The sequence below is a fragment of the Tursiops truncatus genome, chromosome 2 (assembly GCF_011762595.2).
Source record: "Tursiops truncatus isolate mTurTru1 chromosome 2, mTurTru1.mat.Y, whole genome shotgun sequence".
Taxonomy (NCBI): Eukaryota; Metazoa; Chordata; class Mammalia; order Artiodactyla; family Delphinidae; genus Tursiops; species Tursiops truncatus.
Window position 1 is genome coordinate 81179619 of NC_047035.1, and position 17984 is coordinate 81197602.

Here is a 17984-nt window from a genome sequence, read left to right on the forward strand (position 1 = left end):
TTTATATTCTGCAAATGATCTTATCTTCCCCTCTAGCTCTGATTCCTTAAGTTGGCAGAAAAGACTCAGTGGGGCCAATTCAAGACACCATAGACTTTTCCCAGTTAAAAATCTCTTTCAGGTAATTTCTCAGTCTTAGGGAGATTCTCCCTCTCCAGAGCTCTCCTCTTTCCCAGGATATTGGCAGGTGCAGGGAAAAACTACATATCCTTAAGGAGGGTTGAAGGAGGAGCTTTGGGTCTTCATGGCTTCTCTTGCTGCTCCTGGGTCTGCTGGCCTTTCAGGCTGTATGCTGGCCCATGCTGCTTGTGCTACCCCTCCCCCCAACACACACACACACACCCTAGAATGTAAACCCCATGAGGGCAGGTGTCTTGGCTGTTTTGTTTACTCTGTCTCCCTAATGCTTAGAACAATGCCTGGCATACATAGGAGCTCCTTCAATGTTTCAGTGTTTGTCCAATGAATGAGTAGTTAGTTGGCTACACGATGGGATTAGGAATCAGACTTTCCATATTAGTCACACTTTGAAGCAAGGGAGCACAATCTGCCAGAGAAATAAAAGACAGGGGCTACCCCTTCATACTGCCCAGAAATCAGATCCATTAAACTACTGCTGCCAAAGGGAAGACGTGACCATGAAACACACACAACCATGTAGGGTCTGAAGTCTCCACAGATGATGAGAAACCGTTGCCACCCAACCTACTGTGACATGCTGCCCCCCATGTCAATAGCAGGGTCATGACACCTCAGAAGGTTCTGAGATTCTACTGGACAGTTCCACTGGGGAAAGATTAGACTCTTCAGAAACTAATTGCCTAGAGCAGAATCAGGAAGACCATACACATCAGAAAAGAGGTGGAGTTTATGGAAGTAATGGATTTAAAGAGGAAACCAAAGGGGCAGAGCAAGCCAAATTTACTTCTGCTTGGTTTTTCTGAGCCCTGTTTAATACTAAGATCTTAATATCTGGAGATTCTTACAGAGGCCAGGCTAGAGAGCAGAGAGATTACTTTTCAGAGAAGTTGTACACCTACACCCAGGCCCATGGGCCCTTTAGGAAAGCAAGTGGCCCTAGAGTAGAAAGGGAGTTAAGAACAATTGATAACCTCTATTGATTCTTATTGCTGTGTATAAATTCCAAAGGGTTTTGTGTTGGTGAACTATCTCTGAATATACCTGCTAGCAGGATATATACTGAAATTTCCAGCATTATCCCTGTATCCTCACTGTATCCTTACTGAGGCATAATCAGAACGTGAGCAGAAAACCAAAAGGCTGAATTTTGTCATGGCCAAAATGTGAAGTTGGAGGGAAGAAACCAGTTAATTCTGTTTCTATATTTGGGGGCTCTTGGCTAGTTACTCTACTTCACAAATGGACCCATTTCCCCAACTCATTAGATACATCTCTGCTGATATTTTAGGGAATCTACAATGGAAGAACACAAGGAAGATCAACTAGATGATGAGTAAGTAATCATGATTAGGCAAAGCCACATCCAAGGGCCAAGGTATGAAGCAGGTCTGCTGTAGATGTCTTCCTTCATCTTCTAGTCTCCCTCTCTCTCTCCATCTACTATCTATCCCTCCCCCATTGCACTCCACCTCAAGCCCTTCATGCCCTCCTGAAGTGATAGCTATTATAAAGTCTTCTTTTCCAAAATCATCCCTCATCCTTACTCAAAAGTCTGCCTCACTAACTTATTTATGGTTAATCATTTGAAAAGCAAACTAATTAATGATACAAGAAAAAGAAAAGTTTATTGAGAGCTTCCATGTGCCAGGTACCCTTTCTAGATGACTCTAGTGTTACCCTTATTTTATTCAAATTTACTTCAAAAGGAGTTTTGAATTCTTGAAAGTGAATGCCTGGATCATATCTGTGTGCTCAATGAAGTGACTCTCAAGATAGACACTCAAGCTTTGTAGCAGGCACTGTAAGAGAAGTTTTGAGATGGGAGGAGGAAGGGAAAGACTGAAGCCCTACCTGCTGGTGGAAATCTCTTGTGGCTCTGCATAAAGCTGGGCTCAGTCATAAGGAATGTGCCAGCTACCTGGATAAAAGTACTCAATAAAAGTGTATTGCATGAGTAGATTTTGTGAACAACTTGTCTTAGAAACCAATGCAGGACACTATTTAAGGAAGCAAGACTTCTGGAACCAGAGTGGAGGTGCACTAGTATATTGAGCACTTTGGCTGAGAAAGCCTGAGAAAAACCTCTCTTGCTGACCAAGTTGAGAATTATTGAAACAAACTGTAGAGCATGATTAAGAAATATAATTTCCTAAGAATGAAAAAGGACAGATGTGCTTCCAGAAACAGCCAGGTTAATGAATTACGTGCCGTCTAGATATCCCATTTAGTCCAAAGATTACTGATCTTAAGATAACTGGCCCTTGTTCAATTTGGGGACTGAGTCTACAGGTCAGAGGAAGTGGAAATCTTAAGACTGGCCCAGTCAAAGAGGAACATTAACAGTTTGAATATGAACCTTGAAAGGGATATGCAGAGAATTGATGAAGCAAATCAGGACCTTCTTCTCAAAATCTGCAAGAAGGAAGATGAGATTCAGAGGTGAGCGTTGGGGTACCATGAGGGAAGTTCTCCATCCAGAGGATGGGGTAGAAGAGAAGAGACAACACTAAATTTTCCTGTTTGTTCTAGAGACCTAAATCTTGTACAGCAAAGTTTCTTCTTCATTCTCTGGCATTTCTCTGTGGCTCAAACTCTGAAATACAGCAAGTTTTAAAGAGATTCCTAAAAAAATTGCGTGATACTTACCTGAGCTGAAAGAACATTGGGGTGTTTGACTTGGGAATCAGAGGAATCTTACTTTTCCTGCCTTGAAAGTGATTCTGAGTCTAAGGATCCAGGAAAGAATGGTTTCCAACTTGAGATTCGTGTTTATTGTCACTGAGGTTCCCTTGAAACTGATACTTGTGTTTTATCGGTTCTGAAACTGCCAGATCCTCAGAGTGTGTGCTTGCGTCATCTAGGCTGGAAAATGAGATCACTCAGACCAGAGACCTGGCAGAGGGTGAGGAGTGGGGGAAGGAGAACCGCACCACGATGGAAAGGGAAAGAGCCCTGCACGTGCTAGAAGAAGAAACAGCCAGACTGGTAAGCAAGAAGCTAGGAAGAGCTGTATGATAGGTTTTATTCATCATCCTGTCTCTCATCAACTATCAGATAAGCTAGTCTCTCCTTTTTACATACAACTAGTAGTCAACTCAAAAGTCATGGCAAGGGCTTCCCTGGTGGCGCAGTGGTTGAGAGTCCGCCTGCCGGTGCAGGGGACACGGGTTCGTGCCCTGGTCCGGGAAGATCCCACATGCCGCGGAGTGGCTGGGCTCGTGAGCCATGGCCACTGAGCCTGCGCGTCCGGAGCCTGTGCTCCGCAGCGGGAGAGGCCACAACAGTGAGAGGCCCGCGTACCGCAAAAAAAAAAAAAAAAAAAAAAAGTCATGGCAGGATGTGTCCATGCATGGAAAGGGATGTGTGGAGGGTAGGGTTTCTTTGGTAATATTTAGTATTGGGAAGCCCTGCGTGTGGGCATCTCTATCCCTGTTAAGTTGGTGTGTATGTATTGAGATCAAACCACAGGTTCTTTACCTGACCTTATGCAATAAGGTAGAGTTCCTGCAGGAAATGATCACTGGAGCAAAATGGAGAACAATCAACTAAATAAAGACAGAAGATGGTATGCAGATGCACACTTACACTCTGCTTCTTTCTCTCAACAGGAAAGGAAGAATGAGACTCTGGTCCACAGTATAGCAGAACTTGAAAGAAAGGTGGGATGGGGCTCTTGTGTTCCCCAGTGTTCCCACAGCATCCCCAGGCACCAAAGAGGCAAGGGAGCAAAAGTGGTCATAGGGGATCCCACATGTCAGAGAGGCCTGTGCTGGGGTGGATACTACTCTCCTGAGGCTGAGCTTCATGACCTAAATAAATGCCATGGATCTTCCCTGCAAGTATCAGATGGACGGAGGGAGTGGGTTATTCAGGGTACTCAGTGATCCCACAGGTTCCTTCATTCTATTACAAGAAAAGGGATTCCAGTAGACACTCTGTTAAAGTGATTGGCTGGCAGCTCTGTAATGAGAGTTAATTTTACTTTCAACAGAGACTTAAAAATACTTAATTCCTAAGGATTCCCTCTTCCTTGTCTAGGCATTCCCTCTACCTCAACTCCTGCTCAGAATACAGTGGGCTTCCTATGATACCCTACTTTCTGACCCATTCCTGAATAACCCAGCATGGATGAGGGGTTCAGAAAAGTACCCCTGCCTTGAGCAGGCTCCAGCTTTGGTGGCCAAGACTAGTGAGAAGAAGTTAGAGGTAGAATAAAGATGTTTCCAAGAGCACCAAGTATCCACCAAAGGACCACCTCCTGGCAGCTTTTATCAAGACCAAATTACCAGCCCACACATACACCAGAGAATGTCTTTGTTTTCTTTCTTTTTTTTTTTATTTGATGTATTTTTTATTTGCAATGTATTTTTTTATTTGAAACTGTAGCTTACAAGGAAATCTCAAAAGGCAACTAAGTGTGAACAAGGCAATCTAAAGGGAACCCCAGAAGAGTCAAAGGTAAATGGAAAAGCAATCTTGAATGGGTTTGGAATATATGAACAGGAAACAAGCTTTCAAGTGGAAACAACTGTCAAAGTTGGGATAAATTCTTTGTAGTTTTACCCATGTCAGGCATAAGCCTGGGCCACTGAGTACTGACATTTCCTCTGCTCTTAGTAAGGAATTTTACTCTGAAGCCATATATTTTGTTCTTTCTTCCATGAGGAAGAGCAGAACACAAATGCATATATAACACTGGAGGCAGTTGAAGTCCCTAATTTAAATCCTGTAGTGTGGTATATGAAGGGCAATTTAATCAGTCCCTCCCAGCCTCTGTTTGAAAATTGAGTGAAATTGTGTATATAAAGTATTCTTTCCTTTTTTTGGAGAGCTAAAACCTGAAGTCACATAATTTTAAAGTGACTATTTAAGAGAGTGGCTAAGGCATATGTATGAATTCATAGAGGCAGAGCTAGGATCTGTAACTCTACTGCATGCTAGGCAACTTACACATCCTGTCATGGAATCCAATCTAGAAAAGAAATCATTAAGTTGGTCATTCAAGTATCTAGTGAGTTCTGCATGCTAAGTGCATCAGACAGTGCTTAGCATTTCTCTAATTGTGTTCCAGAGCTAAGAACCTGGACACAACCACAACACATCCGATCAAAGATGCAAGAAGAATTAGAGACTTACTTTTTTTTATTTAGAGAACAGGTAAAATTCTAACTTGATACTTTCTGTAGAATTGCATCTTTATCCTTGCCTTAATTTTTCTTTAGCTTATTAAGCCCACACTTAAGCCCATACTGTGTATATGAAGCCTATGAAGATATGGACACACTGAAAATAGAAATATAAAAAGAAAGAATAGAGAATCACTCTCCTATCTTCTCTTGGCCAAATTAGTGTTGATGGCCACAAAAAAAAAAAAAAAAAAAGAAGAAGAAGAAGAAGAAGAAGAAGTTTAAGGCCACCAAGTAAGCTTGCTTAGTCATGTACATCCAGGAAATTTACCTGGAAAGAAAGAAATCTGGATCCTGTGTGTACATCAGGAAGAAAGTGAAGTTAACACTAGAAAGGATTATGAAGCCCCATGACTATTCTTACCATATAACTGCAGCAGTCAGAGACTGATTTTCTTCCTTCTCCTGCCCAAAACAAGTTTTCCTGACAGTAAGGCCACCAGAATCTAGTGGGGACACTTTAATGCTGGCTATGTCAGGTGAGCTGAGCTGACAGACTACAGAGTTCCAGGTGTTGTCAGAACAATGGCCATTATTTTCCTAGCAGCAACCAGCCCAGCCCTAAAGACTTCTAGAGTATTATTAACCCTCTGAATCACTCCCTTTTGCCCACCTCTTTTGTAGAATTCTTAGGCGATATCTCTAATTCTATGAAATATACAGCATCTCCTTTGCTTCTGTTCCCCTTGCATGCTGGTGATTAGTTCAGTAGTTTAATGGGATGCCTGCTTCAACTCCTTGTGACTCAGGCCAGTGTCTTGAAAATACAGCCTTTAGCACATTTTTCTTTCTGGCCCTGGTTGTAACTGACTGGAGGGGAAAGGAACTGTTAGAAGCATCCAGATGTAAAATAATGATCCCTAGATGAAAGTGGGAACAACAGAGCTGAAAGGGAAGGAAGGGAAAATAGTTATATCTGCTCTTCCTACAGAATATAACCCAAATGCATCCATTCTTCCCTATCTACTACTAATAATAGTACTACCCTCTTGCAAGCCACCATACCCCTCACCTGGATGCTGAAGTAGCCTCCTAACAAGTCTTCCTGCTTCAACTCTTACTCCTAAACAATCTCACTTTCCACATATTGAAAAGTCTCTTCTTTAAAAACACAGGTCAGATTGTGTCTTTACCACTTGAAGCTCTCTCTTGGCCTTTTACTACAATTAGAATAAAGAACCAAACTTTGGGGACTTCCCTGGTGGCGCACTGGTTAAGAATCGCCTGCCAATGCAGGGGACACAGTATCGAGCTCTGGTCCGGGAAGATCCCACATGCCATGGAGCAACTAAGCCCACGTGCCACAACTACTGAGCCTGCGCTCTAGAGCCTACAAGCCACAGCTACTGAAGCCCACGTGCCTAGAGCCTGTGCTCCACAGCAAGAAAAGCCACTGCAATGAGAAGCCCGCACACCACAACAAAGAGTAGCCCCCGCTCACCACAACTAGAGAAAGCCCGCGTGCAGCAACAAAGGCCCAACGCAGCCATACATACATACATACATAAATAAATAAATAAAAGAACCAAATTTTTTTAGAAGCTATAAGGCCCTACGTATGTAACCTCATCAGTGGCTACCTTTCCCCACCTTACCAGTATCCCCTGTGCTTCAGCCACATAACTTCTTCATACATACCAAAGTTCACAGTCTTGACCCTTGTTGTAACCTCTGCATGGGACATATTTCCTCCAGATCTCCATTTGACTAATATTTATCTTTCAGATTTCAGCTCAAGTATCATCAGAGAGGCCTTCGCCAACCACCTATATTAGCTCTTATGCCATCACTCACTCTCACTCTCAGCACATTACTCGGCTTTTATTTCCTTCACAGCACTTATCATGTTGACTCATCTGTTATGTCCCCCAACTAGAATGTCAGCTCTGTGAGGCAGAAAGCCTATCAATTCCATTCATCACTGTATCCTCAGTACTCCCCCTGCCCTTTCCCTGTCACTCCAGTATAGTGGCCGATATAGAAGAGGCTTTCATCAAGTATTCAAGGAAGGAAGAGAGGAAAGAAGAAATACAGGGAGAAAGAAAGGAGTGAGCCATGAATATATAAAAGCAAAAGTGACAGTGAATTTTTCAAGGTTGATGTTTTTCTAAGAGAAATAGCTAAGGAAGAAGGAAGCTAAGAATTGAAGTTTAAGGGCAAACAAAGCACTGATGAATACTCAGTGGTCAAGAGTGCAGGCTCACCAGGCAGCTGCAAGGACAGTTTGACTGTCCTCCATCAAAAAGATATCTGAAATGGTGCCCAATGCACTTCAACCACCTGTGAGATAACCTTTGCTATAGCATTTCAGAATGGAATCCTGTTTTTGCCTTGCTGAGTTACCAGCCTCCTTCCTTGTCTATAGGTTAAGTTACAACAGCTGGAAGCCTCCTGTGCAGACCAAGAGAAGGAACTGGCCAAGGTAACCACAGTAACTTCAATGTTACTCCTCCCAAAGGAAGGGATACTCCATTCTCGGTCAGACGATCTAATGCATTCCTCAAATGATTGAGTTATAATAAGGTTCTAGATCCCAAACCATTATGGGATCAGGAGGGTATGAAGGAAAGGAAGATGACTATAGTCTCCTAAGTTACCTTTTATTTAATATTTTTTATAGGATACACTTCATGATCTATATCTTCCACAAATTAGTATCTATTCTTCTCCCAACTGTCCCCAAATAATCCCCAAGGGACTATAAAATATAGCTTGTTAACCCTCAAAAAAATTAGTTTATATGTACAAAAAAACATATTTAGAACAATTGGAAGGCCATATTTAGGGTCTGGTACACAGGAGGAAACAAGTATACTATTGTTCTTACAGCAATTCACTGAGAAAATTTAAGACTAATAAATTTTAGTCTCCCCAGGTAATAGAAGACTATGCACTTTTGGCCCAGCTCTGTGAAGATCAGGCCCTCTGCATAAAGGTACAGCCCCTCAGTAAAGGGACAGCAAAGGGTTTGTTCAGGTATAGGGTGAAATGGAACCAGGTTTTTCAGAGCATACTGTCTGGAACAATTTTAACTCTTCAAGGTGTCATTCCAGAGGGACTTTAGGGTCTATGACACTCCACCACCAATATCATTCTGTTACCTCCCTGGTCTCCCAGCCTCTGTGCCCTTAACTTAATAATGAACACTTTTCCTGTTTATAATCCCAATTACCCCCAGAGACCTGTCCAATGGTGAAATATAGTGAGAAATCAGTAGTGGTGGGGTGGAGGCTAGGAAGGAGAAAAAGTGGCAGTGGGAATACCAAACATTTATGTGACAATGTAATAATGCCTGTTTATTATGATTAGGAAAAGCACAGGGCTTTAATTAGTAACCGCGCTTTCTTTTATTTCTCTTTGAAGAAGTACCGGGAAACTTTGAAGAAAATAGAAGAAGAACTAGAGAATCAGTTCCTCGAGAGAGAAGTGTAAGCTTTGGCAAACAAAGGAACATCCTGCTTTTAGTGGTAACTCCATCTCAGCCTGGGTCAGAGCAAACATCTCTCTAATTCCAGTTTGGAATTATGAGGCCCCCAACACCACATATCTTTCCCCTCTGTAGTAATCAGGTCGACTCCCACTGAACCACACCAACTTTAAAACGCAGGTCCTTCTCCCATCCTTCTTCAAAGACTGTAGAAACACATCTCCCTTCATAGCTTTATCACGTTACCAATTATTTGGGTTTATATTAAGGGTAGGAACATGTGCTTTAAAAAGGGTTAGTGGTCAGGCACCTTGATAAGTAGAACATTCATATTAAACGTAAATAAAAGCTTCCTTCCCCAAAAAAATACCCCTTGAGTTTGTCAAAAGAGTTTAAATGATGAGAAACTAAACCAAAAACCTCACTTCCATTTCTTGACCCTCTTTAGATGTTAAATCTTAATTCAGTCAAGAAGTATCTCTATATATAAATATTTTGGAACCTTGTGGTGAAGAGAAAGAGACCCAAACTGCATAAAGCCTCTAAATAGGCAGGTACACACCGTGGCCTTGTGTCCAAGACACTAGGACTTGGAGGTCCTCGCCCCTAAAGAATACCTTCAAGTCTCCCAAAATCCTTCCTGAGTACTAGGTATGGCTTGACTGCTAAGCTAAGTTTCTAGAACAAGGCTATTCAACAGAAATTTCTATACTATCTATTAAGTATCCACTTGGCCACTTACTGAGTACTTGAAGAACAGGTAGTATGACTGAGGAACTTATTTTTTATTTTAATTAATTTAAATTTAAATAGCTACATGTAGCAACTGGCTATAATAGAATTAGAATATAAGACTGTTTTTAAACAACCATCATATAGTATGAATCTTTGAGGGCACTTTATCCAATCTCTATCTTGGTTCTTTTCCCCCTAGGTCAAAAGCCATAAGCATGAACTCAGCAAGCAAAGAGTGTAATGGCCAAAATAACAAGGTAAGCACCTACTCCATCTTCAGCTTCTTCACCTTTCAAAGGAGTTTCCAAAATCACTATAAGCCACCAAACATCTAGCAATCTTCCCATGTGGATTTTCCAAGAACAGTACCAGATATAATTCCAAAGCATTTCAACCCTAAACAAATAAAAAGGATGCTAAGGAACAGCTGTCTTCCCTCTTACAGCTGTGCAAATGATGTGTTCTCAAAGAAACCAACCCAAGACCAAAGAAAGTTTAGAAGAGAAGCGAGAAGGAACATTAACTGAGGGTGCACTCTGTGGAGAGAAGGCCAGTACATGACACATACACCACTCCTCTATCTCCTGTAATCACAGCACTCTTTCCTGATGATCCCAGCATGGTCCAGAATCTTTTACTACACAGAACACCAAGGGCATCTATCACCATCTAATCAGAGTTGGCCTATGAGTTAAAACATAGGAAGCAATTGCTTCTTTATGCTACAGCTTCAGTGTCTATTCATCTTTAACATCATGATGTCACCAGCACATATGCAAAGGTCTGAAGGAAACAGACTTGGATGTAGAGCACCAGGCCTCTTAGCCTGCTTGGTGTCTTGTGGAAGCAAGTACATAGATAAAGTTTATTGGACTTTAATTGTAATTTATATTTCCTTTAGAGCCAAAGTGGACATTCAGCAGAAATTTTATGTTGTTGAGATATAGGGTCTTTATAATCTCAGAAAAGAGAAGTCATCTCTTCCTTAAAAGCAAATATCAACATTTGACTATTACCCTTGAGATGCTCCAGATGTTTGAATATGTTAGACCATTTCCACAGTGACTATAGTTCCCACTGTCCTGAACAGGTTATCCTGGTCCCAAGCTTATGTATTCCACTCAGCAAGCAAAACTCCTGAAATTAACTGAAGTCCACCTCTTTAGAACCAAGCTTGGCATGCTACCTGATGTGTCCCACCATCTATTCCCGGTGACTTATTAAAGTATTCCTTCTGACCAGCTATCAGAGAAACAACAGGACTGTCTTCATCAAGATTATCAGAGTCCATGTGATGGTTCAACGACCTGTGATGTTTGAGCAATCTCTTTAGAGAGGCTGCCTGAGCAGCTGACCAGCTAGCATGCCACTTAATCTCACTCAAGCTATAGAATCAAATTTGTAACCCAGAAAGCTGCTTTCTAATTCCAATTCTGCAAGCCTCATTTCCACAGTTTTAAAGTGTGATCATAATTCCTCTTCCTTTTTATCTCACAAGGAAGTTTAAAGGAAAATGAAGTAACTGAGAAAATATTTTGGAAGAGGGATGTTACAGAAATCCAGGATATATTCTCATCTTTACATTTTTATAGCTTTCAAAATTTATCTCTTGGAATATGTTTGTGTGGTTTTTATAGCCTGTAAACTTCTCTAAGGGTCACTGGCTAAGTAGAAGGTAAGGGTATAGTTGAGAGAGCCCAAAATGTGAACTGAGAGGACATGGGTTCCAGGCCTCGTCCTGCCACTTACAAGCTGTATGACCCTACCCTTCTAAGTCTTCATTTATTCCTATCAATATATAAAAAGGTAATGCAGTTTTATATATATATATATATATATATATATATATACACACACACACACATACATATATATATACACAGATACATATATACACACACATATATATATGTACATATATTTGGCTTTGAAAATTTCATCTGCTTATGTATATGAAAAAATTTGTAAAATTTTACCTAAAATAACATTTAATTAATGGCTCAGTACTACTTGGCAGTGATAACAGCGTCCAGAAATTGTTTATTTATCACTGCCCTTTCTTTTTCTCCCAGGATAACTCTCTCCAAAAGAAGAAAACAGGATTCTGTAAAACGTAAGTAAATCCCTTTGAGTAAACTTCCCAGAAAACTGGGAGTTCTACTTAGCCATACTAGCAGATAGCAAAGTCTAGACAAGGAGAACATTGTATACACACACACACGCACACACACAGTCAACAAATTTGTTTTATCAATGACTACATTTCTCAGTTCACTGTTATGACTTCCTTGTCCAAAGGCGATGACTAATCTCAGCTTTCCAGTATTAGAAGCCAGTGGCCTAGCAGTAATCAGAAACAGGAATCCTATCACCTAGAAGAGATGTGACAAGTGTCATACTTACCCCCTTTTCCCTTCAACACTTTCAACTAGTTTGATGTGTCTGGTTTCCCAGTAACATCAGTTGATTAGAAATGGGGACTCCAATAAAAAAATTAAAAATTAAAAATAGAAAAACAAAAGAAATTTTAAAAAAATGAAAAGAATAAACAAGGAGGGTTATAAAAAAGAAAGAAAGAACTTCTGCAATATATGATAACACTGAGGCACCTTGAGGACATTATGCTAAGTGAAATAAGCTAGTCACAGAAAGACAAATACTGCATGATTCCACTTATATGAGGTATCTAAAACAGTCACGTTCATGAATCAAAGTGTGGAATGATGGCTGCCAGGGGGTGGGGGGAGGGGGCACGGGAAGTTACTAATCCATCGGCATAAATCTTTGGTTAAACAAGATGATTAAGTTATAGAGATCTGCTGTATAACACTGCACCTGTAGTCAATGATAATGTGTTGCACACTTAAAAATTTGTTAGGAAGGTAAATCTCATGTTAAGTGTTCTCATCACAATAAAATAAATTTTTTAAAAAACTTAAAAAAAGAAATGGGGAGATCCTTCTGTGGTTCGTAAGCATGAAGATTGGGTTTTCACACTATTGTGTGAGATATGCCTCCCTCAAACTTTATCACGATGTCAGCACATTACCCCCTAATGTGAAAAATAAAAATAGGGAGAGAATTTCTAAATGCAAGTATACCACTGCCTCACAGCAGATAAAAGAGAGAGAAAATGATTTGGGAAAAGGAGACAGCACCTAACAGTATTCAGCACATAATAATTGCTCAAAAATCTTGTTAAACCAAATAAGAACTCAAGATTCAAACAAATGAGTGGATATTAGTCCTTAGGGAATCATCGTGATAGCAAAGTAAAATTGGTATTGAAGCCCCTATATTTTTAAGAAAAGGTCAAATTATGTTCAATATAGTATGTTTAAGAAGGCATAGAGAAACATATATTTAAAGTGGTATGAAATGTGATTTAGAAAAAGTCCAATCAAAATGGTTAACATAAAATTACTGGTGCTTAAAGGTCAGCTCCAACTGTCTGGAAAATTTTCTTAAGAGGGATACTCCTTCATACCAGATAAGTGAAGAATTATATATTTCAATATCCTTCAATACATGTTCCCAGAACAACTAGCAGAATCTTCCCTAGAACTCCTAGGCCACCTTCACCTATAATTCAACACCAGCGCCCAGCATGGAATTGCCCATGTTCCTGGGATAAGAGCTATCTGCCATAAAGAGAGTTAGTAAGCCCAGCAAGTCTAGCTCATCACATCAAACTACAAATGTCTTTCCTCTTGCTCTGATCCAGCATCCTTGGAGCACTGGTATACCGTGCGCTGATAAGAAATTAGAAAGCTAGGTTATTCCTAATATTGTCCCTGGGCACGTCATCCCAGACCCTTCTCATGAATACTGTATCCAGCTTCAAGAAGAGTGGTGGAAAGAGGCTTTTAAAAGGCTTTTGATTCTAATTTTGAGCAAGATCCTGTATTAGAATGGATCCTGGCTCTTGTCACCAAGATTAACTCTACAGGAAAACTTAAGAAAACTGGAGGGGAAGGGGCTGATTTTCTTTTTTTGGCGGTACGTGGGCCTCTCACTGTTGTGGCCTCTCCCACTGCGGAGCACAGGCTCCGGACGCACAGGCCCAGCGGCCATGGCTCACGGGCCCAGCTGCTCCACGGCATGTGGGATCTTCCCGGACCGGGGCACAAACCTGTCCCCTGCATCAGCTGGCAGACTCCCAACCACTGCACCACCAGGGAAGCCCAAGGGGCTGTTTTTGACTGGTGAGTGGAGTTGGGCCATGAATTTGTCCTGAGGCAGAATGCAGCCCAGCACAACCAGATAAGGGTAACATAGCAAAGGAAACAGTGGAGGTTTGCTCGTGGAAATCATATTAAAACCACAAGGGCAAAATAATTTATCAGTTAAATAAGAAATCAAGACTACCATAAGGAAATTTATAGAAATTTATTAGGAAATATTAAAGGTAATATAAATGAAAGAAGAGAAATACCATGATCATGGATAGGAAGCCTTAATGTCATAAACATATCAATGGTCTCCAAATAATTTATAGAATCAGTTCAATTCCAATCAAACTCCCCAGAAGATTTTTCATGGAATTGAAGAAAATGATACTAAAATATTGTATATGGGAGAGTAAATGGGTCAAAAATAACCTGGGCAATTTTAAAGAAGAGCAAGGAATGAGAAACATGCCCTTTGAGATATCAAGACTCACTGGGAAGCTACAGTAATTATGATAGTGTAGTATCATCAGAGGAATAGGAAAATCAACCAATGGAAAAGAACATGTGCTCAGAAACAGTGCACATATAGAACCCTGATATTTGACAGTGATTATATGTCAGAGGGGAAAGAAAGGATTGACTGTTCAGTAAATATGGTGGGGAAAAAACGGTTATCCAGATGAGAAAGAAATAAGATTGAATTACTACTATACAGTATAACAAAAAAGCAAGCCCAGATGTGTTAAAGACTTAAATACCAATTAAAAAAAAAACCTATAAAACTCAGTATTAGTTATCTATTGCCACATAACAAATTACCCCAAAATTTAGTGGCTACAAACAACAAACATTTATCAACTCACACTTTCTGTGCGTCATAAATCTGTGAGCTACTTAGCTGGGTGGTTCTAGCTCATGGTCTGTTACGAGGTTGCTGTTAAGATGTTGGCTGAAGTTACAGTCATTAGAAGGCTGGGCTGAGGCTAAAGGATCTATGTCCAAAGGAGCTTACTCACACAGCTGGTTGCTGGCAGGAGGTCTCAGTTCTTCATCAGATGGACCTCTCCACCAGGCTACTTGTGTGTGTCCTTATAACCTGACAGCTGGCTTTCTCCTGGGAGTAAGGAGGAAGCCACAGTGCTTTTAGTACATAGTATAGGAAATCACACACTGTCATTTCCATGATACGTTATTCTTTAGAAGCAATTCATTAAGTCTATTCCACACTCCAGTGGAGAAGAATCTCTCTAAGGAAGGAATACCAAAGAATTTGTGGACATATTTTTAAACTACCATAAACTCTTAATACAAAGTAGTATCTTTTAGGCCTTGGGGTAGGGAATGATTTTTCAAACAAGATACAAAAAGCAGTGATCCTAACTAAAGGAAATGTTGATAAATTAGACTTTATTAAAAATAACTTTAGGGACTTCCCTGGTGGCACAGTGGTTAAGAATCTGCCTGCCAATGCAGGGGACACGGGTTCGATCCCTGGTCCAGGAAGATCCCACATGCCGCAGAGCAACTAAGCCTGTGCACCACAACTACTGAGCCTACGCTCTAGAGCCTGTGAGGCACAACTACTGAAGCCCGTGAGCCTAGAGCCTGTGCATCTCAATGAGAGAAGCCACCACAATGAGAAGCCCATGCACCTCAACGCAGAGTAGCCCACACTCGCTGCAACTAGCGAAAGCCTGGGCGCAGCAACAAAGACCCAGTGCAGCCAAAAATAAATAAATAAAATGCACATTAAAAAGTAAATAAATTTTGTTCTTTAACACCTCAGAGCAAGTGAAAGTTATAAAGTAGAGGGCAGATATTCAAAATATACACAATGGAAAAGGATTAATATCAAGAACATATAAAGAATTCCTACAAATTAATAAGAAAAGCCCAAACAACATAGTAAATAAATGGGCAAGAGGAAACACATAAGACGAATAAACCTATGAACAGATAGATGTTCAGCACCATCGTTCATCAAGGAAATGCAAGCCAAGACCATAATGAGATATTACTTTATACCCATCTGATTGACAAAAGTTTCAAAATCTGATAACATCAAATGTTGGAGAGGATGTGGATCCACAGAAACATAAACCCTGCTGGTGGAGTATAAATTGGTGCAACTGGGGCTTCCCTGGTGGCGCAGTGGTTGAGAGTCCGCCTGCCGATGCAGGGGACACGGGTTCGTGCCCTGGTCTGGGAAGATTCCACATGCCGCGGAGTGGCTGGGCCCGTGAGCCATGGCCGCTAAGCCTGCGTGTCCGGAGCCTGTGCTCCGCAACGGGAGAGGCCACAACAGTGAGAGGCCCACGTACCGCAAAAATAAATAAATAAAAATAAATAAATAAATTGGTGCAACTACTTTTGAAAACAATTTTCCAAAATAAAAATAAAAAACAAAACAAGATAATTTCACATAGTGATAAATGCTGAAAGAAAATTAAACATGGTGATGGGAGAGAGAGTAGCTGGCAGGCCAGCATATGGGAAGAGGCTACCTTTGTAAGGGGTTGTTAAGAGTAGAGACATTTGAATATCAAGGAGTCAGACATACATTTAGATTATGACTATTTTGTTCCAGGTTTTCTAACCTCTAGTTAACAGTTTCTTGGCTTTCTTTTTCCAGGATTTTTCTATATTTCTTTTTCACCACCCTGTTTTTCATCAGACTGCTGGGCTACTTGTTGTTCCACATAAGTTTTATAAATCCAGATCTCTTTGTCAATATACTGCCCAAGATACTGAGCAGGAACATCTTGTGGAAGCTAAGATGCTTTCTCTTTCCATCTCTCATGCTTGAGACAGAGGACATGTTACCCCACTGATCCCCAAGAAACATCCTGGAGCAAAAGAAGGCAAGTGGTATCTGAATCCGTAGACTAAGAGATGGTGGAACTTGTGAAGGAAAGAAGTTTTCTTCAGTTATTTCCTTGAGGTTTTCCTACTTGATTACCATTCCTCCTCACACAGTCTTTCCAAGATTAACCTTGCCCGGTAAAGAGCTCTGTCAATGGATTTCTGTGGCTATATGGATAAGCTAAATAGTACCAATAGTAAACAAAGTAGACTATTTTTGGAATAATATCATAAATGCTGAGCAAAATTAGAGCTGATCAATTCTTCTAGTGAAGCTTAAAAATCTAAGACACAGGATCCCTGCAAAGCAGAAGACTGCTCATTACTTACATTAGAACTATTTCGTTGTAAGTTGCCTTAGTTTAAGCTAATTTATAAATTTATAGCACACAAAAAAGTATTGCCTCATGGAACTAAAAATCTGGGGCTTCAGGCATGGCTGGATCCAGAAGCCTCAGTGTAATGTCACTGGAGTTTCATCTCTCTCTTCTCATCTCATTGGATGGGCATTTTCCTTTTAGTGGGAAGATGCTGCCAACAGCCTAAGACTCATACTACCAGATTAGCATCCTTAGCAGAATGAGTCTTTTCTAATAGCTCCAGCAGGAAATTTCAGATAAACTGACTTAGTTGTGGTCAACTGTCTACCCCATCCCACAATCAATGTGGCCAAAGGGATGGGAATACTCTGATTAGTCAAGCATGAATCCATGAACCATATGTCCAAACTCTTGTAAGGGGAAGGGGAGGTAAGGGGGCAAGAAAGAGATAAGGGAGTCAGCCCCATGTAAACTATATGGAATGTGTTTCCCAAAGGAAAGGGGGCACTCAATTCCCAGAGAAGGGGAAAGAGATACTGGACTGGCAAAAGCTGACATTCACTTAATCACTAGTTTTAGCCATACATATAAATATCTGACTTGGGCAATTAAAACTCAAAGCTGTAGCTCACTTCATATATCTTCTTACCAGTAAAAACTATAGCTTCTCAAGATCATAAATCGAGATCGACTACTGCAAAGAGCTCAATATAAAGAACCAGGTCTCTAGGGCTAAAGTAAGCAAGGATTCTAAAGTAAATAGCACATGACATATAAACTGCTTCACAAACTTGGCGTAACCTAAATACGGTCAAACCTCCTATTTTTCCAATTAATTGCTGTACCATCCATGTGCCTTATTAACAGGATATACCCAAACTACCTCTTGAACTTTCCCACCCTCCTAAATGATCAGGACCCTTAACAGAAGAGCACAAAGGGGTCATTCTGGCTTCCACACTAGCAGGGAATTAACTTTAACTCTTTGGTTCACTGTCATTTCTTCTTGGGGCCACATGATGTCACTGTTGAAAACTGGTCCTACACAGGTTGATTAAATAATTAATTATCCAAATTGAGACATATCTGATAATAGGAAAGGACACAATTAATTATGTCAAGACAAGAGAAACTAGACAGG

General features: G+C 40.6%; 1 protein-coding gene and 1 non-coding gene across 7 annotated transcripts; both read left to right on the forward strand.

Annotated features, from left to right (window-relative positions):
- Positions 1 to 791: 791 nt before the first annotated feature.
- Positions 792 to 16594, forward strand: TMCO5A (transmembrane and coiled-coil domains 5A). 6 transcript variants are annotated; one of them, XM_073799932.1, is made up of 12 exons: positions 792 to 861; positions 1430 to 1474; positions 2431 to 2580; positions 3003 to 3126; positions 3750 to 3800; positions 4528 to 4599; positions 7693 to 7749; positions 8194 to 8262; positions 8691 to 8755; positions 9689 to 9746; positions 11562 to 11602; positions 16294 to 16594. In XM_073799932.1, exons 2-12 carry the CDS (start codon positions 1440 to 1442, stop codon positions 16490 to 16492), a joined length of 921 nt encoding a protein of 306 aa, XP_073656033.1. In that variant the 5' UTR covers positions 792 to 861; positions 1430 to 1439; the 3' UTR covers positions 16493 to 16594. The 6 variants fall into 6 exon arrangements, with proteins under 6 accessions (XP_073656033.1, XP_004319210.3, XP_073656034.1 ...); XM_004319162.4 differs by having other exon boundaries at positions 8203 to 8262; XM_073799933.1 differs by having other exon boundaries at positions 8203 to 8262; positions 8694 to 8755.
- Positions 12445 to 12552, forward strand: LOC117311501 (small nucleolar RNA U13). Its single transcript, XR_004525696.1, has one exon. It is a non-coding gene; the product is annotated as a small nucleolar RNA U13 (small nucleolar RNA).
- Positions 16595 to 17984: the final 1390 nt, after the last annotated feature.

Coding starts and splice junctions, on each gene's coding strand:
- TMCO5A (XM_073799932.1), top strand. CDS start 1,440: ATGGAAGAACACAAGGAAGATCAACTAGATGATGA. Junction 4,600..7,692: donor GAACCCCAGAAGAGTCAAAG/GTAAATGGAAAA, acceptor CCTTGTCTATAG/GTTAAGTTACAACAGCTGGA. Junction 11,603..16,293: donor AAAACAGGATTCTGTAAAAC/GTAAGTAAATCC, acceptor TTCTTTTTCCAG/GATTTTTCTATATTTCTTTT.